The sequence below is a fragment of the Haliaeetus leucocephalus genome, unplaced genomic scaffold, assembly GCF_000737465.1.
Source record: "Haliaeetus leucocephalus isolate CR32 unplaced genomic scaffold, Haliaeetus_leucocephalus-4.0 Scaffold21, whole genome shotgun sequence".
Taxonomy (NCBI): Eukaryota; Metazoa; Chordata; class Aves; order Accipitriformes; family Accipitridae; genus Haliaeetus; species Haliaeetus leucocephalus.
In genome coordinates, this window is record NW_010972457.1 from 452,275 (window position 1) to 474,401 (window position 22,127).

General features: G+C 36.6%; 1 protein-coding gene across 1 annotated transcript in view; it reads right to left on the reverse strand.

The window, feature by feature from the left end:
• Positions 1 to 22,127, reverse strand: part of ANAPC10 (anaphase promoting complex subunit 10) — a 40,181-nt gene that overhangs the window by 17,786 nt on the left and 268 nt on the right. The window contains exons 2-4 of the mRNA XM_010575977.1: positions 15,556 to 15,672; positions 14,053 to 14,143; positions 13,139 to 13,259 (exon numbers count right to left, since the gene is read on the reverse strand). Of these exons, the coding sequence (XP_010574279.1) occupies positions 13,139 to 13,259; positions 14,053 to 14,143; positions 15,556 to 15,670 (327 nt within the window). The 5' untranslated portion in view covers positions 15,671 to 15,672. The remainder of the gene's footprint in view (positions 1 to 13,138; positions 13,260 to 14,052; positions 14,144 to 15,555; positions 15,673 to 22,127) is intronic.

The window sequence follows — 22,127 nt, forward strand, 5'->3', positions numbered from 1 at the left end:
AATTAGTGAATGATCTCTCCTGTCCTTATCTCGACCCGCAAGTTTTTTGTTATATTTTTCTCTCCCCTGTCCAGCTGAGGATGGGGGAGTGATAGAACGGCTTTGGTGGGCACCTGGCGTCCAGCCAGGGTCAACCCATCACACCACTCCATTGCTAAACTGTTAAAGAAGAGTGGTTAACACAGGCATGGGACGTTCCCAGCAGCTGTTGCCTACAAGTTAAGTGAAACAGAAAATAAGGTGTGGTGCACCAGTTGACCAGCACCAGCTGAGATGACAGCACAAGACTTTCTTAGTTCTTGGGTATCCCAGAAAGTTCCCATTCCTTTTCCCTTCTTTTCTTATGCTTAAATGTCAACTGCTGGCTATCCTCTTTGAAGAGCTTTAATACGGTGTTAGTAGTAGCACCCAGAGGGATCAGAATCAATCTTTGATTTTACCTTTCTGCATGTATTTAGCACTTCTCACCATCTGAAATTATCTAGTAGTCCCTCTAAGGATTACTTTCCACAATTAAGTCTGTGAAGACAATTGGGTAAATCAAAGCTGATTATTTATAATTCACTGACTTTATCCTCCCAATCCTGATCCACAGTTTATGGAAAAAAAAAAAAAAAAAAAAAGCTCAAATGCCACTGCAAGGTATTTCCAACTAGCTAGCAACCTCTCCAGAAAGAGAAAAGCAGGAGTGAATGAGCAACATCTTACTAACACCTTTGACAACAAGGAACTCGGTTTTAAATCTTTCAAGGAAGATACTGGCATTCAGTATCGGACTCTCATGGTGTTCTTTTACATATAGGATTCAAAAACAGAGTAGGTAACTTTGGATTTCTCAGGTCTAGGGAATGTCAAGGATGGGAAAGAGCAAGGTTGTAGCATGTGGTGGGAGGAGAAAAAGAAGAGGAGATAGGTAAATAGCCCTCTATTTAAAAATTTCCATGTAGTATGCAGGGCCCTTCACCACAGAAAAAAACATCATTTCCCTTTCAAATACAGTTCTGCTGATATCAGAAAGCACTTCTCTGAAGTCCCTTGTTCCAGACAGTTTCTTCAATGGTACCTACCTTCTTGCTCTGCTAAATAACTGGTAAAGGCAGGTGTCTGGACTCCTCCCAGAATACTCATCATTCCTCCCCCAACTTCCCCAGAAGCCAATAAATGATACAGTAGGAAAACAAAGAAAGCAAAGATTTTCAGCTTTCCTTTACTCAAACCTTGAAGTCTTATGTGACCAGGAGCCTCTTCACACATCCAAGAAAAAAAGCTAACTGACAATCCACTCAGCAATTTCCCCTTGGACACACATACAGAAGCTTCCCTTCAAATCTTTACAAGCAAGGAAAACTAAGAGACATGCATTGATGTTGTTACAGCAATTAAAACTGTACGGAAATTCAGAGTGCAGGCATTCCCCTTGTCAATGATCAAAAAAATCTAATTCTGTGCCCAAACAACCTGTTGACCTAATTTCTGCAATGGATTGTAGCACATTTGTTCACAAGAAGTTATAAAAACAGTAATATAAAGTAAGTAATTTGCTGTTTAACATAGAAGACCACACCTGGGTGGAAAAGCATTATGCTTTAATCTGAAAAAGAAGTTAAGATAACCTACACCTAAGAACTAGCCTACTATCATACTGATAACAGTAAAAAGCAAAGACATACACTTCCGCAATTATTTCACTGAACGAAAGACACATGTATATAGTTCTGTGGCCCTATGACATGATCTTAACCACAGTTGAGGAGGGCAGGAACAAAAATAAACCCACAAGTGAAGTCAGTCTGTAATATTTTTTTAGATGGAAAACCAAAAGCATAATTTCTGTATTGGCAAGCATACACTGACATCATTTGCCACTGGCAATTATACTAGTAGAAGGACTTCAGGAGTGTTTATTCAGTCAGATAAATAGATAATTATCTTGAATATCAAGGTAAACTATCACACTTTACCTAGCTTGAACCTTATAATCTGGTTTAGAATGATTTCCTTTTCTCTTAACTTTTACAAGTCTAGCAAAAGACTAGAAACCATAATCATCTGTCCCTGTCCCTGCATTAAACAGTTTGCCTGCCAGGGTCTCCAACAATATGTCCAAGTGCAGAGAGATTAAAAACAAATGAGAAAATAGATGTTGCTACACACTACAGTTTGCAAGTGAACAATATTACACGTTTTGTAAACTACAGTTAAAATGAATTCTGATCAACTGAGGGAGGTGATCTGATTGAGCACCATGAAGATATTCTAGATAAGCCTGCACACTGAAATCCAGTATAAGCTGTAATGCTGGATGCACTTGTACTGTTTTGAAATGGTCAACTAGACAAGACATTTACATTAAAAAGGTAGTGGGAGCAAGGGGAGGGGAAAAGAATGGAAGGGATTAAAATATTGAAGTAGGGAAACTAAGTATTTGAGTCTCTTCTGACATGCTATCACCTTCACCCACCTTATTCCTCACTCCCATGTTCAGTCTTCAAGCAGAACGCTTAAATGAAGGGAAGAGCATTAAGTTCTTTCTTTATATGGTTTTTATGTTGCCAAAACCAAATCTCTGCTTGCTTCTCTTACTTCTGAAGCATTTATGATTATCTGCAAGAAGTATCTAGTGAGCCTACACTGGTAAACTGTAATTAGAAATCCCTACAAACTTTGAAACACCATTGACCAGCAAATGTCCCAGTACACTCTCCAAACACAGAACCTTTATTCCAACAGGAACTTTCAGTAAAAAATGATGTGTGAACAGCAGACACTGATGTTCACACAAGCATACTGCATACAACCCAGCAGGCGATTTTTCTGTTTTTTTTGGATTATACCCTGGAGGTGCTGGCACAATGGAATTTCAATACCATAATTGCTTATTTCTCTGTGTGCCAGCCTCTGAAATAACAGGTAAAAAAAAATACACATAAAACAAACATTCTCTTTTTTAAATTACAGGAATCACAAAATAAAGTGTTTTTAATTCTCTAGTTCAAACGATGTAATTTATAACCATGACACAAATAGAGAAGAAGCACAAAAGAGGGGAAAATACAGAAATAACATAATGTTCCCAAGGTTCAGTTTACAAGGACCTCACACAAAGTTTTTTTTTTTTGCAACTCTTACTAGAAACAGTATTATTTGCTAAAAATGCAGTAGCTGCCAAAAGCTATGATCCATCTAAAGCAAACATGTTTAAGATGGAAATAGAGTGTTAATGCTGAAGAAAGACAGAATTGAGTATACAAGTTTTCTTTTAAAAGCATTGAAGCAACTGCAGTACAGTCTTAAGTTTGTTTTTCATCTTTCTGAGCAAAAGTTGATTGCATTTGCAGATAAGCACCTAAATTAGAGAGAAGTACATTAAGACAATAACAGAAGTAATCAAATTTCAAACTTTCTAATTAAACCTCTTTTTCCTGCTGAAGGTTATTGGGAATTCAACACTAGCCTTGGTTCACATGATAGAACAATGGGAAAATTTTCCGAATGGTTGAACGCTAACCCTGACAAGTGTTGAGAGCCAACTACAATACATTATATGGTAGCATAACCTGCCACCCACGTTGCTGAGAGAACAGCTTTCAAACACATGCACCGAGCTGTAAAACCACAAAATCCCTTATTACACATTGTCCCTTACTTAAGGTGAAATACACTATCCTCCCCTCCCACCCCCCTTTTACAAATCCTGGTGCTTTTTTTAAACCTTCATCTCTGAAGTTTATTTAGCAGTTAACTAGACTGTTTTTCAGACTTTTCTTTCCCAAATGCCATTTTTCCTGTTTTGTTTTCTAACCAAAATAAATTCATGTTTTTATAGTACACAGTGAAGCCTGTTATGTCTTTCACTGTTGCTTTTTTTTTTTTAATACTACTTCCACCTGTGTGACATTATCCAACTTTTTAAAAGGAAATGTCTGATATATGACTAATTCATTTGTGAAGACTTATTTCTGGAGTGAAATACTTTCCTTTTTTTAATAAGATGATACATGACTCACCACTGGTAAAGTGAAAAATGGTCCGTCATGCTTTTGATTGGAAGACCAGATATTATGTTATTTACTGTGATTCTTTTCCATTGTTATGCAATTTGATTATACTCAAAAAGATAAACTGCCACAGTATGTGTAGTTATAGACACTGGCATTCATGTAAGTCAACCAGGGCTGTAGAATGACAAACATACTCCACCCTCATTACAACATGCTGTGGTTACTAGCCAAACATCTTTGCCTTTTCTGAAAAGAGTACGTTATAATAAAAGCACACCAGCAAAACAAGTAATACAAGGGGACCTGAGATATGGTAAAAGTAATAACAATTGTGAGAAAACATAACTCTGAATAGGGAAAGTGAACTACTTAATGATTTTAGGAATGCATAAAACCTCATGCTACAAAAAAAAGATCACTGAAAAATGCTGGTATATGAAACTTTCTTAGTTAATGATTCCCCCCTCTTACCCCCCTACCACACATATCTGCTGCTTGAATCATTGCATTCCAAGATAGTTAGAGGATATACACAGTTTCTTCAGGGGTTTTCAGTTGCAACTTTGCTGGCAATGGTAATTTTATTTGCAAGTGTTTCTATTCTACTGACAAGGTCAATTAGTCCAACGAACTATTGGTTGTTCTGTCTGATAGCTCAGTGTACTTATTCAAGCTAGCACTTTCATAACCCACAATTGAATGCAGACAGTTACCCTTGTAAACACGACTGTCCACAGGGATTTTCACTACATTTTGGACATGTAAAAGAAAAACATGCTTTTCTTCCCTCAGCCTGATAGCACATAAGTTTGATTACAACTTGAATTTCAGGGAGCAAAGGGCAGGAGGGGCTACTGTTTTAAATATATGATCTATTGTACCTAAACATACATATTTGGACCACTTCCTAGGAGCTAAAGAACACAGACATTTGATTGATCTCTCTAGGAGCTCCAAAAATTTGGTAATGCTATCAAAGAGAGTCAGATCAGCATCTCTTCTGTATCCAGGCATTAAAAAGAAAAAAGCCATAGTTTAAAAGAAACAAAAGAGATGCTATATGTAGCACTAAGGGTTAAAGGCTATATAAAATGCTTTCACAAAAGCCAGAAGCACAGGGGTGGGTGGAAATCAGCTGCAGAAGTTAGTAGAGTTAAAAAAATAAAAAAAGACTATTCCATAGCTCTAGCTAGAATCTTGTATGTCAACAGCATGGCCATGCCGCTGACAAAATATGCCAAGAGGTAAAAAGTGACAGACCCTAGTCTCACAGAACTTTTATTAACACATATGTGTACTCCCTTCACCCTTCATACAAAATCTTCTTGCGAAGAAGAGATTCTTCATTTTTACTTATTAGGAATGGTAAAGGGGCTAGTCTATTAGTATACTGCTCTTCATGATTCAAGTCTTCCCTGAACAAATCCTTCAAGAAACTACCATGGAAAACCAGCAGTCTTTCATGGCTGTATTCTACCACTTTGGGTATTATACAGATACTATCAGAAATTGAAAAGCCTACTGAAACCATCTGGGAAGTCTGTAGTACAGGAGACAATCACAGAGATAATCAATAAGGAAATACAGATTCCATAAAGCAATAAACTTGGTGAACAACATAGAAGTATACACAGTATATTAAATCTCTATTAGCTATTTAATCAACATTAAAGCACCACTGAAAAGAAACAGCTTTTCTGAAAAATGTTACCAAGAAAAGTCGAGTCAGTATAACAAATTGATGAACAAATGGGAACAATAAGTTTTTAAGGACTGGGAGTGCTTTATTTTGGCTTAACTGAAGAAGGAACTTTATACATAAGTGTATATGGTTGTGGGGGTTTTTTTCAGGTAGGTGTAAATTATACTAGTGCAAATCAGGCAATTCCAGACAGAATTAATTCATTTGAACAAGTGTCAAGTATTCACAGTCTGGTACCAATGAACATCATAATTACAAGTTTCAGTTGGTCAGGTATAAACTGGACACAACCTGCTGTGGACTTTCACTTAGGATATTGGTTCAATAGCATAGGTAATCTGCATAGACTACAAACAGATCACTTAACCTTCCTACAAGATGACTAATACTATTACCATTCTACAACAGTATTATCATACTTCGTACAAAAAAATGTTGGAGAATATGCTCATTTAAATTTGCAGTTGGTTTCCTATACTATTCCATACTTGCTATAAGGCCACAACTCTATCCCTACTTTTTAAAAAAATACTAATATAAAACATTCAAGTATTTGGCTCTGTCCCTCTCGCACACAGAGCACTATCTGCAACCTGTTCCTGTCTGCCAGAGAAAGGACTGGATTTGTTTATCGTATTGCAATTAAAATGCACTAGTGCAGGCTTGCCTTAAAGCCTATCAGAAATCCCCCATCATATTGGAGGACAGTTTCCCTGCATTGATAACGTACTGGGTTTTTTTATCTGAAGTTTTAAGCCATCCATACCAGAAAGATTTTTACAGAAGTAAAATATATAACAAACAAGCTTTTTAAGAAATCTCTTCAAATCCTCCTACTAGAACTTCATGCACAGAAAAGAGATGAAACCATGTAACCAAGCACTCCCTACAAAACAGGTATTACACAGCATAAACGATTAGTGTCAAATTGATTAGTAAGTTATCTTGCCTTTTCTTATTGGCAGTGGAGAGAGAAGCTCTTTCACTTTTACATGAAAAATCATACACATTTTCCAATTCCTTTTCCATGGTAGAACTTGGATCAAATAATCATGAAAAAGGTTATAATTCTAGGCAAGGCTTTCACATATATGCAAAATTTTGTGCTTCTGTCAGTTCCTAGCCTCTGTATACTCGAGTTCCCTTGAGGAAAGCTCTGTACTTCATCAAGTTCCTGCCTTCCATAGAGCTGTTGCCACTTTCTTTCACATGGCTTTTCCTCTGCTTCAGAAGGTAAAGTCAGACTGACAGTATTAAAAATACAGGGCCTCTTTAATGTACCCTTGCCTAATTGAGTCCCTCTGTGGCAAGAAAAGGTTCCTTCACAGATTTGTTTTTGAATGCTGTGATACAAAACAAGAAAAACTATCTTTCTATATGCAACACATGCCACGGCATAAAAACAATGTTTAGTTTTCCTCTTTTTTCTTTAAGATCCATCAGAAGAGATGTTTATTTCTCTTAAAATACCATTTCAGAGCAAGGTAAGATAAAAACGCTTAACAATTTTATGATGTGTGGACCAAAATAATCTGCCATTCTTTAGAATTTTTCTAGATCTAACTTGGATCTCGCTATTTGTACACACATACCTCATATGCACAAAAGGCTATTTCAATAACTGCATTTCTCACGACTACATAGTAAGCTCCATTCCAATGTATTACCATTCCAGGCTGTAAAAAGCAGGAAAACTGCAATCCTGTTCATAATTTCCACAGTTCGAAGCGTATATTAGTTGATTTACATAAGCATAGGAATGATAAGCAGGTCATATAATCTACAGTGATGATGACATTGGAGGGAACAGTGATGTTGTGTTACTAAATTAGCCTTTCTTTAGTAAAGAGGGGTTCATGTGAACATCCTAATTGGTGACTCACAAAATGCCCTCTCTGCTGGAAGGTGGAAATACAGAGTACCAACCACACCAAATGGAAATAAAACTACTTCCCAAACTTGACTCCTACCCTTGACATCAATCACAAGGCTTAATAACTAACCAATACCAGTGGATCACTCTACTCCCTTGCTTTGCAGATTTCCAGTACCGGTAAATTTTATAAGTAAGGAACAGGTACTGTCTGCATCCTGATGAACTAAATCCCTCCCCAACTAGCATAACAGCAAGATAACAATCAAAAAGAACTGAAGTGATGACCTCATCTGCAGCACATCCTAGAGACAGACAAGAAAGACTACAGTTTAAAATTCTATAAAACTAAAGCTTACTCAGTCTTTTCTTAGCATCAAGTGTAGTTTGCAGATAGCAGACTAAATATTTTTAATTGACATTCTGAACCCAAGGAATAATTAGGGGTCAGAAATGCATCTTTTCTTATATGGAAGAAAGAACACAGAGGAATGATACTTGAAGCCTAGTCAGAAATCTAAATAAAGCAGTAACAACTCAGTACTCCATCTTCAGACAAAAGCAGTTTAAAATGCACCTTAAGAGATGTTTGATCAGAGACTCAGAAGCAGTACACTTTCTTGATTCATTAGCTGGCAACAGTCCTATGACAAGTTAGCCTCTTCTTGTGCCTCAGTATCTAAGTTTACTCCACATACAGAAAGCAGGTCGAGATTGCTAGCTGTTGAATTTCAGAAAATGTCCAGAAGAGTCCAGCCTCTTCACTACAATCACAGGACAATGTAGGAGTAAAGAGATGACAATAAGGTCAGACTTCCTTAACTACCTCTTGGAAAAGCTCCCCAGTTTGGGCACTCCTGTGGTTGAGATTTCCCTGCTCTTGTGCCGAATCTCTTAAAACAGTGAAGCAGTGGCCCTGTCCGTGGTGCTTGGTCACAACAGCACACCACCAGGGAGAATGCTCTGCTCATGACAGCTCTGGAGCACCTGGTTACAAAACACCAAGCAAGACCAAAAGGGCTAGAAAACAAACTGAAAACAAAATAGACATCAATTCAACAGAAGACAACAAAAAGCCAAAACAAAGGAATCCCACTGTTGCCAGCAAAGACATATTAAGATAACAGGGCTTTCACCTCAGTCTTCAAAATCATCTTCAGAACTGAGTCTTGTTGAAAAGGTTAAGTAGGCTTTTGTTCCAGGAGGAAAGTGTACAGCAACTGTTCCAGGAGGAAAGTGTAAAGCAGGCCTCTTCCAAAGCAATGTTTAATACTTCGTATCATTCTTTGATGCAGTCTGCTACATAGGACCTCCAGTGACAAAGTGTCTTTTTCCTAGGTATCCATCCCTGCGCAGTGACAGAGCATTGCATACCTATAAATGCTGTTAACCAGGGGAGTTACCCTGTTCTAGTAGCATTGCTTCAGACTGAATGGCTTCCAAAAGAAGCTGAGAGCAAACATCTTGCTTCTCTAGGTTACACAAAGCCATGATGCTATCTGTTTGCAGATTTTCCCTACTGCATAAAGAGAGCACATTCACAGCCAGAGGCTTCCTATCCCCCCCTCCAATGGGGTACTTCTGATCTTTCCTTTTAGGCCTGAACATTAATACATCTTACCTGCCATGTGGATTATTACTACCCTTAAGCAACTTGAAAAGCAAAGCACACATAGCAATACCATGCACTAGCAATGGTTTGGTCCTATCACAAAGCTTGCCAGTTTCTCTGAACTACACAAAAAACTAAATGAAAAACATGACATACTCCAAATCAAAAATCATGGGGAAGTCCAAAAACTATGCTGGAAGAACTAACTCTTACTGGAATAGGAAGGAAATTATACCTATCTAGTCGCATCTTACCAGTTACAGCCAAGACATGTACACCACATTCTGTTGTTGAGTCCTCTACAGGGCACAGCAGAATAGAAGACTTTGTCTCTTTCAGAAGGGGTTCTGCCTCTTAAAGCAACTTTAATTTTGGGATTAAACGCCAGTGGATTCTCAGATGTGAACTAATGCAAGAAGTGAGTAATTATTTTCAGGAAGTCTGACCCACACCCTCCCAGAGTGTCTTTTATATCCAAAGATGTAGAACTGGCTAATACAAGAGTTTACAGGTGTCTTGCTTTGCTGTGTAAAGTCCCTACATTATAGGTTGACAGCAGAAGCCATTGAAACTACTAGGTGAATATAAGCTGAAATTCTGCCTGCACTTAGCATCACAACACTTATACTTTTTATGGCAAGATGAACTGCTGATAATCTAAATGTCTTGGAGAGGTACAAAGGCAACAAGCAGGTGAGCGTTATTTGAAGAGACCAGAGATCTCTTGCAGCCAACATTTCACTCACATTCTTTACAATGGATTACTTTTGTATCATGAGAAAGAGTAATAACTTAAATCACATACTGAAGAGTCTGGATGCTGTTCCAAAAATGCCTCTGTAGGCTATCTTGTCCATCCAGACTGTTTGGACTATTATGTGGGAGAACTCTGAGACTGGAAATGAGAAAATATTTGCTCTCCAAGTTTGACAGCTGTGATAAAAAGGCACTTAAGTCAGAGGAGAAGGCTTACTGCACACATCTTAACTGTAGTTCCTCCAGCTGAGCAAAGGAATAATACTGCCAGATTATGATGTCTGTTCTCACCCACAGGATGGGGTACAAATGACTTGTTTCTCAGATGGAAAAAAAAAAAAAACAAAAAACCCCCACAACTTTTATTCAGAAAATAATTTCATCTTAGGTTCCAAAAAGGCCATGCCTACATATTAGACCATAAACTAAAGCTAATCTTATATTAGTGATAAAACGTAGCCTAACAGCACATTGCATTGTTTTGAAAATTAGACCACTAGGAAGAAAACACATGGAGACATCATAGGACTTCCATCAAACACTAAGAGCTGGGCAAGAATCCATGGAAAAAATATAAAATGATTGAGCTGGATTTTCCACCCGGTTAATCAGTTCTGAAGCCAATGGAATCATTGTATAATTAAGCAGATTTCTCTAAAGAGCTCATAACAGTTCACACTGCTTTAATAACCCGCCTATGTGTCGGAGAAACTGAAGAAAAGAGAAAATTGCAGGACTGAAGGAAAATTTAAGAAACACATTCTGAATATCAAGTGGTTTAGGAAATATGAAAATTGATAGCAATATTTAACATTACAGTGGCAACAAAAGTTAGTCACCAGTATTTAACAGCATCAAAGTATTGTATCTCATTAGTAAGCAGCTTGACCATATTGTCCTGTCAGTTTTGAAGTAAAAAAGCATATGAGCTTGTGGTATGCATAAGAATTACTGCTCTCATGCAACATATTACAATCATATTAATATACTATAAAAGATACTAGTAACTTGTTTCATTTAGAAGTGCCTTTTTTAACTAAATACATTATATATAGAATCCTGTGTTTAGCAAGAAAAAGCTGAAGAAATATTGCCTGAGAAACTGTAGAAGACTAATATGCTCAAAGATCTATAGAAAAAATAAAATGTATAATAATAACACATATGCCCTTAAAAGTGGAAGTTTGCCACTGTAGAAGAAACTCAAGTTGTTGCAGTTATATGTATAATGCTGTACTAAACATTATAATAAAAGGATAATCATTTAGGTATTGGAAGATTAGACCACAAGCACAAAATCAAACTGATAATTAAGGACAACAATGACATCTAGTGGACATTCGGAAAACAGACCCATAGCCTAACAAGGAAAAAGATCAGCTGCTGTTACTGTTACACAATGCGCAACTCCCAAATTGCAACGATGCAATTCAGAAGATTAAAAGACAGACTTTGCAGCTGATGAAAGTCAAAGTAATGTGGTGATTCGGTTTTTTTTTTTAAATTAAATATTCTTTTGAAAGAACAGAGTCAAGACCCTTCCATTTAAGATTTAGGATACAAGTATAGGTCAAAACTTGAGGGAACATCATGAACCATTGAAAAGATATAGATAGATACATTGTGCCAACATAATAAAAGTATACGCATTTACTATACTTTCTACTCCCACTGCATCTACAACCTTCTAATAAGTTGCACTTGCTAGGAATTCAAATGCTGAAAAACAAAGTGAAAACAATAAAAACCACAGAAGTAAAAATCTAAGCCACCATTTAGCACCTCCCTTTTCTCATCATTCCAGTCCTCCTGTTACTGTAATACCTGCCATATAAGGGAGGTAAGTTAAACCTTCCCAATATATCAGCCAGTTTGCTGCTGAGCTCTAGAGAAGAGGAATCTGAAACATGAGGCTACCATAACTCAAAATTAACAGATACCTGCTCCTGAGTAACCTGATTAGTTTACAAGGTGGACATCTACAAAGATCATATTTTAAACCTGCTTTTACTATTTACCAAAAGGCTAGCAAAACCAAGCAGTTAAAGCAACTCAAATCTGATCTCAGTTGTTCCAAAGAAACTTTTTCTGTCCAGAAGTGTCACCTTGAAAAGACACTGGCTTTGACTATTACACTTTTGTAAATAAAAACATTAACAAAACACTACAAATCTATGTCCCATTTGAAGTCTTAAGCATCAAATGTCATATCTACAGAAATGGAAATTGGATTTTGCATCGTACTGTTAAAAACAGAAATATTGCATCCCTTCCAAAATTTCTACATCTCAGTGACTCTCCAGTATAAAAAAAGCATTGCAAAATATTAGAAACTATACTCAAAAGTAAAACACTATTTATGAACACAACTGATTACAATTTACATTAGACTTCCAATTTAAATTGGTATCTTGCTTGCTTTGTATATGATTTTGGAAAAGTTAGTGTTGCAATTCCGCTTGCTTTCACCACCAGTACTGGCTGGAGTCAGCTGTTAGCAAATATGAAACAGATTCTCACTTACATGAAGATTATCTAACCAGTAGAATACAAAGAAACTTCTTCATAACTGATCATCAGGCCTTGTGTCCCAATTTCTTTTTGCCAGGGTCTCAAAATGAGCTTTGAATCAGTTGCTACTAGTTAATAAGAGTACATGCAGCCTCGAAAAATGAAATCCAGACTCCAAAGATATTTATGCACCATACACAGCCATAACCAAAACCTGTAGTTTTAAATTCTGATTCCTAGTGAGACTCAATAGCTGAGTAACCCATTCATTAAAAAAAAAAAAGCATGATTTCAAGTTAAGTCTAAAAATGCAAATATTTAAAAGCCAAGTCTCCCTTTTGATGTATGCAATGCATAGTGTTTGCAGATATTTTAAGTGAGATCAAAGTTTAACCAATTCTAATTCAGCCTGTTCTGGAAAACCCCACTCTTTATTCCATTACAGAGTCTATACATTTAGTCTGGTTTTAACCATGATGGTACTGGAGCCCGATAAAAACAGAAACCAGCCTAGTAAATTTACAAGATAAAAGCTAAAAGCAAACATCAAAATAAATGCAGCCATTTTCCCCCTCCAAGCAAGCACATTGCCATATTTTACCTCCAAAACCAATTTTACTACATTAGATGTCCTAATGAGAGAGGACTGTTTTAAGATGAAAAGCAAAGCATCATTGACCTACCCGGATTTCCTGGAGATTATGAAAGTTATTTCCTACTCTGACAGAGATTTTGCTCGGAGTGTAACTTTCATCAGATTTGTAGTCTGCATAAATGCATAATGTCTTCACTGTTGTTTTTCTTCTGCAAGAAGCAACAAAAGTATGTATGCATTGTATAGAAAAATATTCAGCATGAGTTTGTTGCTTGTTTGTAGTAGCTAAGGATTTAAATGTTCTAAAACTTAATACAAGTGTGTCTACTGATTTGTAAGAACCCTGCTGTCAAAGCGACAAGGTGTTTTTCCACATTAAGTTATGCACAGAGTTGATTTTTCACTGTTCTCCTTTGTCTGCCTTCCGAAATGCCAGTATACCAAGAAATACAATGAAGGCCAAGATACCAAATAAGCACTTGTATGCAATAAAGCATATGTTTAGCTTATGAAATATGGGCTCTATTACTATACCAAAGAGTTCTCCAGAAAGCAAATAAGAAAAGGTGACAAACATCTAACCTTATCTTAAGAGTTTCATTAACAAAAAAGGACTGAAAGCATTCTACACAGAATTTAATAGGAAAAGGTTTCTCAAAATAATCAGTTGTTAAGCCATACAGGACTACTTTAAAAACAGCTATCTACCCCTCAAATTACATTCAAAGACAGAAAGTCAGGACAAAAATGTCACCTTAGGTAGGTAAATGTTAAACTGTTACAAATTACATACTATTAAACATTCCTTCTTGTTGCTTATTTAGGCATTTAGTAACCATAACATTTGAAAATGTCATTTTTATAAATGCTAACTGGCTTCTTACCAGTTGGGTAAGAGGATTAACCCAGGAGTCCTTGCACTTCCAAAATTCCTATCTTGGTGAACAGTAATCAATAAAGTTATACAAAACACCCTAACCCATATAGAGTAATTTTTAATACCTAAATTGGATGTTCACCAAATGAGGCTGTGATCCATCTGACTGCCAGTAAGTTTCTAGATTATCATCTCGTAACTGATCCACTCCAAATCCTAAGAAAAAGAAAATGTGATAGTTTTGAAAATCCCATTTCCATGATGTAGATATCACAGATGTAACTTTTCTTCAGCTGTTACAAACTAAAGTACATGTCCTAAGTTATAACATATACGGCAACATTTCTAGATATCCAAATTGTGCCTATGCTTTTGTGACACAAAACTGAATCACGGGAACCTGTCAATCAAAGACACTTGAGTGTCTTTACATTCTTATCTCCTATTGAAGCCTGTGGTGTTTGAAACCATTCAACATGTCCTAGAATTCCAAATGGTTAAGTAGTAATTCATACTATTTGCAAGAACAATACTTAATGGTTAGACTTTTCCACCTAGTCTATAATCTTAACTGCTGAACTAAAGGAAAATCATTAGCAGAGACCATTCATTTATTATAAAATTTTAGCCAAATATAACATTTTCTTTTCAACTAGTCTCCTGAAATACTTTTACATTGCAAGTTAGTAGCTAGAACAAGCAATAGATGCCAAAAACAGTATTCCTGAAAGTTAATGCTGTCACATTCAACGGAACAACTCCAAATCTTTATTTTTCCATTCCCTCATTATCTGCCCTTTTACTAATCACATCCTTTTATTGATTGCCCACACTAGCTGCTGTTTTAATTCAGCAGTTGAAGTTTAATCTGCAATAAAAAATTATCTTCACTCTGAAGCAACTAAACCATGATATTTTTCTCCAAGTAAGATACCAGGATATCGGACCAAAGACATTCAGCCTGAGCACAATATTGTGACATAAAGGGATCATTGACTCTAGGCTGCAGCAAAATACCAGATCAATTCCCAACAGATATTTCTGAAATAGCAACTCAGCCACCTCAAATGAAAAGAATACAGATTTTCACATATTTTGAGCAGCTATAAGCTATCATTAACTGCACCTCAGGACCATTTACAATAATGTCATTTTACTTGCACTATTTTAGGGAGCTACACTACAATGGCTGAGTCCACACAAAGTTTGGACAGAACATTCAGGTTTCCCAGCTGCATGAGTTTTCTAAGTTAAAAATCAAAGATACCCAGGCAAAATGCCAAAGCATAGAAACAATTACACAGTGCTGGGTGTGCTTCTGCTCACATGGTTTAGTTTGTTCACTGTGCAAGTAAAAAAACCAATTCAGTATAAAATCAGTAAAAGGCCCGTTTTGTTAATATGAGATATTTCCTCATTGTAGGATTTCTGATATAGTTATAGCTTTCATATTGCATCAAATATAGACTAGGCCAAAATTATTTGTAGTGGCTACCCATACAGCTTACACTACAGCAGTTTTACTGCTACAGTCTGTATGTATGTCTTCTTGCCAAAACATAAACCACTATATATTCCAAGAAGAAAAATGTACATTCAGCTTTTTACATCACTTATTGTGATTTTACCTGGCTTACAGGATGAAAGAGACCAAACTGCTTGTGAGCCTATTTCTCTAACAGTACCAGTCCTCTCTAACTGCTTTGGATCAGCACCAGGTGGTGTCTTGTTTGGGGTAGTCATTTCTAGTAAAAGAAAACAAGTGAGTTAGTTGATACATTTTTAGCTTGATGGGAAAATTAAAGGGTTGTGTTTGTTCATACAGACACTTTAATTCTTTGGCCTCACACTTACATAATAGTCTACAGAATATGTGGTTTATACATACACACATATATTCATATAAGTATACACTTCTGCATGTCTGTAGAACCTTTTATTTATATATAATAATATATATATATAAAGTAAAAAATAAAATACAACTTTAAATAGGAGGTTCCACATACATTAAATTTTGTGTCTTTAAAAATTCAATACACACTTGGAACATTTATAAGATATTTTGCTTGTATCATTCTAATTCATACATATAGAGTTAGTCAGGGTTTCGGGATTTGGTTTTTTACGGTTTTCTTTGTTTTTTAAAAAATTAAAATAGACCCTGTTGATTTAAAGGCTAGCAATATAACTTCATTTCGCCCCCCCACATACACTTAGGAGTTTTCTTAATCCGCACATTCAGAAGCCTATTCAGAAGCTAGAGCAAGCCTGTCCTCCTGGAGATAACTTCTCTTTAAAAATAGGAAATGAGAGTTTAAACAAATCGCTTAGTCTCTAATTTGGTAGGGATTGGTTATTGCCACATTTATCCATGATTCGTTTCCTTAACTTCACAACTTCATCTGGAATCATTAATATGTGACTTGCACTGCTCAAGTAATCACATTCAGTCTCAACACCTAGACTACTGCCATATATACTACAACATAATCATGTTGGGTTTCATATAGTATGGAGCACCTCACACTTCCTAGAAAGTAGCTTAAAAGACCTTTAAAAAAAAAAAAAGATTCCAAACAAACAGAAGTTCCATGCAAGGAACTACACTAAAGCTTAAATTAAACGTAAAGCACTCAAGAGTCAGGGAATTAAGAGTTGACTTCTAATCCTTTGCTTACATGCATGACATCGTATTACACTCTGCTAACCTCAGAAGTCTTCCAGTCACGCGCCTAGATAGTGAATGAGGTACTGAACTAGACTGATATCCACAGGATACAGACCTTACCCGCTACAGAAGTGATATAAGGCAGAGACAAGATTTTCTACGTAAGGATAACTCTGCAGCCAAAAACTTTGTCAGACACAGGAAATCTGAATTCTGTAGTGTACATCGCTGTCCGCACCAATCACTTTCTATTGGCCCTTGGCTAATTTTTTTTTTTTTTTCATTTGGCAAACAGACTTGAGACAGACTTCCAGGGGTTATTTGCTACTTTCTCATATACAAGACTACTGCACTCCTGACTACCATAAAAAATCTGAAGAAATAATTACATGTGTAGTAAAATCTAAGTATTGACAACAGCAAGTGTCACAAAAGACCACAAACAGAAAGCCTTGCTCAAACACATCCTCTCAGAAAGTGAGGTGAACACTACACAGCTAATCCTACAGATACCACATATATATTCATATAATTCACAGTTATACTAATCCCAATGCCATTCAACTAAGAAGAAACTCGTGCAACAAGGTGTTTTAAAGTCCTTGCCCATGCAGCAAAGTTTTGTTCAAAAAAAAAAAAATCGACCTATTAAAAAAATTAAACAGGCAATCCATTTAGCCATTCCTATAACAAGACACTAGCACATAAATCTTCACTAGTCACTGTATTTAAGTGTTACATTGTCTGTTTTAAACTTTTATCAAGTATTTACAATAGGTTTTTTAAAATGTAGTTGTGCTATATTGAATTGGCTACACCACAAACCTGTGTATCTGAGAATATAGACTAGAACAGAAAATAACTTACTCTAGTTGCTACTTAATACAACTTTAAATTTATTGATAGCAACAATAAAACTCAATGTCACAAGTATTCTAGTCTTCTAAGAATTTAAAACAGTCTTGGAAAAAATTACAAAACACTTAGTTCACAGCTAGCTGAAAAACAAACATTTTTCACAGAATTACAGGATGGTTTGGATTGGTGGAAGGGACCTTCAAAAATCATCTAGTCCAACACCCATCCTACACCAAAATTCAAATTATGTTTATTAAGCACTGGGGAGACTATTTTCCTGGACTCATGAATTTTAAAGCTCAAATCACCTACTAGTCCAAACTCTGCGCTATTCTGTTACTTTTGTGACAATGAAGCAACTAAGAAAGGTTGAGTTGCATTCATTTTAATTCTCAGATTTATACAGAAACCAATAATGCTGTTCTTCCTACCTCTAAAAACATACATAGAAAATTCAACTTCAAAGTAAAACCAAATTACTCATTTGATACAAAACATCTTTTGAATATTATCACCAGCAAGTCTTCACACTCCTTCATTATTTTGACATCAAGAGAAAATTAAAAACTCCAAATCTGATAGTCACATCTTCATTCCTAGAAATAGCTATTGTCAGATTAATGACAAACCCAACCTTAAGACATAAGGAGCATGCAAACATCCCATCAAAACCCACCAAAATAAGGTAAATGACAGAAATTACATTGTACAGTCAGATTATCTCAGAAAGTTGATTACACTTTTTTTAGAAAAATTACTAAAATTTTAAAGTATGCATAATCCCTTAAGACAATGATGTTGAGATTTCTTACAAGCTTCAGCACACACAGGGAAGTTCTAAATAACTTAACACTGCCAAGATTCGTATTGCACTGGTTCACAAAAGTTTGAGGCACACATTTTGGGGGTCTGAAACATACTGCAAGAACCACCATGCAAGTTTCCTACTGTCTTAACACTGAGCTTGTTTCCTCCTATCTAACAGGCAAAGGTACTCAAGATCCAGATTTCAACTCCAAACCACTGCTGGCAAATAAGTGAGCCACTAACTGTGCACTGGTAATGTCAAAGACTGAAAATCTTTAATGTTTGAACTAATGAGTTGAACTAACCAAATCAGTTTTTCATGACAGAGCTTCTGTTTAACCAGCTTAGTAACAATACGTTCTGGATAGCTTTGCTGAAGCTTCCAAATACTCTTAAGAATTTTAAAAGCAGAAGGCTGATGGAAGTACTAAGGAAAAATAATACAGAGCTCACTCAAGTAATACTTTTGGACATATTACTAGCAAAAGTACAAGTACCTCATTTTGGACAAGAGACAAATACTTACCATTAAAAGTAATTTAAGTCACCAAATAAAATAAAAAAAAATTCTTAGCCCAAGAAGATAATGGAATAAGAACTGTTTTGTCTTTCCCCCCACCCCCCGAGGCTGTGTAAAAACAGGTAATCTGTCTAGAAGCCCTTCTCCTTGACATGTGCTGAAAAATGGAAAGACAGACTGCATCTATAGGAGCATTGGCTGGACACATCTCCAATTTTCCCATTCAGCTATTCTGAAAGATCATTAATAGGCTGCTGTTTCCATATTAACAATGTTAATATATTAATGCCTTGATGACATGATCAATGTCAAACTTTCATTTTGCCACTTTCCACTATATGGTATGCACATCCTTTGATCAAGACAAGCAGCTAAGCTTTTCTCCCCCCTCCTTGAACTCTTTGTCCCTTGGCATCTTCCTTAGAGAAGTTTGCTCTCTTCCAGAGAACATCCCTGTGAGTAGCAGCCCATAAAGATGTTTTAACAAACATACGGTTTATAAAGAGGGTGGAATGGATTTAAACAGTTCAACAGTTTACCTTTCACAATCAGAACAGACAAGTCATTCTCAGTATACCGGTGGAAGACACTTTTAAAAGGTGCATACCTGAAAGGAAACCCTTCACTAAGCACACACACACTCTTCCGCATTACACTGAAGAGGAGATAGATAAGGATCCATCAGAGTCCTTTCCTGCTAAAGCTCCATAAAAATCCAGGCTCAAGGAAACTTTTGCAGATTCCAAAGCAGTTTTCTCAAATTAAAATTTCTAATTCCACCATGTTAGAATGCACAGAACTTTTTAAATGCACACCTGTAAGGACCTTTGAGAGACCAGACTGTCCTCAACAGATGTCTGTCCAGCAATTTGCTTCAATAAAAGAGATTTCACAACCTTTGTGGGCAGCCAGCTTCAGTGTTTCATCAACCTAAAATCCAAACGTTTTGCTTTAACATCCAACCCAAGTATTACCTTCTAAAAACAAGCATAATTTCTTCTCTTGCTCTACAGAGAACTCGAAGACTAGTTAATCACTAACCTTTACATAGCAACTCTTTTATAGATGTGAGGGCACTCATCAAATTTGCTTAGTTTCTTCTTTTCTAATGTGCCTATGCCTTTCAACTTTCCCTCACAAACCAAGTTTTATAAACCTAGAATTTTTGCAGAGTCTAGAGATCTACCTATTGTGGTTAAAAAAATAGCCATACCATTTTAGCCAAAGCCCTTATTCAACAGAGCAGAGTAATCACTTTCCTCATCTTTATATTCAGTCACACCAGTTAACTTGCCAAAATAACATTTGTCTAGTCGAAAGGACATCATATTATCAATTAATATTTAATTTACTACACACTACAGTGCTCAACTGCTTTTTTGGGATATTGTTTGCTGTTCAGTAATGCCCTTTCCACTAATTATGCCTTTGATTTTTCCTCCCTGTGTTCTCTTCCTCCCTCAGTTGTTGTTAACTGAGCTTAAATACACTGATTTCCAATCTGCTATCATTCTTCTCAAGATCATTTTGAATTCTGACCCTGAGCTGTACAGTGCTTGCAATCCTTCCAACCTGGCAACGTATCTATTTTGTTTTCACCATTACTGAAAACAATGAACATACATTCAAAACAGAACTCATCAGGAGGACATGTCATGACATCTCCGTCTCAAAAAGAATTATTTACAAGTCAGCTTCAAATGCAATTTTTCAACCAGCTGTACAAAATCTCACAAAAATTATTTTTAGACCACATTTCAGTAGCTTGTTTAACATCAACCCAGACAATGACAGAAACCTGTAAAACTCAAGACAAACCATTTATATTCCCTCCTCACTGACTTCATTGACTACTGTTAAAAAAAAACCCAACAAAACCCAACAACTTAGATCCAGACCGTTCTTAACAAACCAAACTAGTCCAGTTTCTGTTTGCACATTGGTTTTGTCTTCTACTTACTGACAAATTCTCCTCCCAAACCACCTCCTCAGAATCTTTCAGGAGATCAAAGCACAGCTAGCCTTGCTCTTTATATTTTAAATTATTATTCTGGTTGCATTCCCATCATATCATTTTATTCAGTTTTAGCAAGTATCCGACTACAACTTTTCCAGTAAAACCAAACCAAGGCTGCACTGACTAGTCCAGCATTTTTGCAACATCCATGATTTCTAAGACTGTTTTTCCTGTTCTTCTTAACAGAAGAGGATTTCATACCTTAGATGCCCTGATTTTCACACTTGCACTACTCATTTTGCCTCACAAGCTCTTTTCCCTGCTCTCGTTTTCTTTGGATGAACCCTTGTTGGTTTAAGGCCTTTAAAGATCTCAAGATATATCCAGAAACTAGTCTCTTACTATGCTTCCTGCTTTTTATTCAGATGGAAGATTAAACAGTAACATTGAACATTCAAATTACTGATGTTTAATTAGTATTTCAAATTACTGATGTTTAATTAGTATTTAATAATGATAGTAAGCATTCAGTAGTAACCTATCTCAACTAGCTCACCCATACATTTGATCTCTCAGATTATTCTCTCAATACAATCTTAAACACCCATTATTTTTACTCTGCCTTCAACATATTGCTTTAAGCCTATTAGTGAAAATGACTTAAGTCTTTCATTGTCACAAACACACTTCATTAAAATTAAGGTAATTAGAGCAACTGCACAAGAGAATTACATTAGCAATTTTTATACATGTATCCCTAATCAATCTAAAATAAATACTTTTTTAAAAAGTATTTTTGTACAAGCCCAAAATTCCAAAGTTACCTAGTCAGGATGCAAGCTGTTCTTTAAAGGATGCAAGCGCTTCTTTAAAAGTGCTTCTATCAAGTGAAAGCACTCTTTAAAAAAACACAGTAACCAGAGGATTAAGTCAGTTTGACAAATCAAGCTGCTTTCACTCAGGCTGCTTGGTAGCCCTCCCCCCACGACTTCTTCGTAGGACTTTAATCACGATTTGGAGCATAATTAATTAGTTTTACAACACTGTATTACGGCCGCGTCCCCCAGGCTTACAAAACACTTAAATAGTGGAAATAAATCAGCAACACGTACTCACGAAAGACATGGGCTGTGCTTAATCACCAGATCCCGCTCCCCTCTCCCGGCTGGGGCGGGGGGGTACGTGTGTCTCAATGCAAACACACAGCCACGCACTGAGGGAGGAACCCGGAGGAGATACCCGGTTAAGCAGCCCCCTGGCCCCGCCACCGGGAACCGGCGGGCGCTCCGGGCGAGCAGACCGCACCGGGCGGCGGAGCTTCTGCCCGGCCACGGCCACAGCTCCCGCGGCTGCCGTGACACCTGGAGGCGAGACGCGGGAAAAGCCG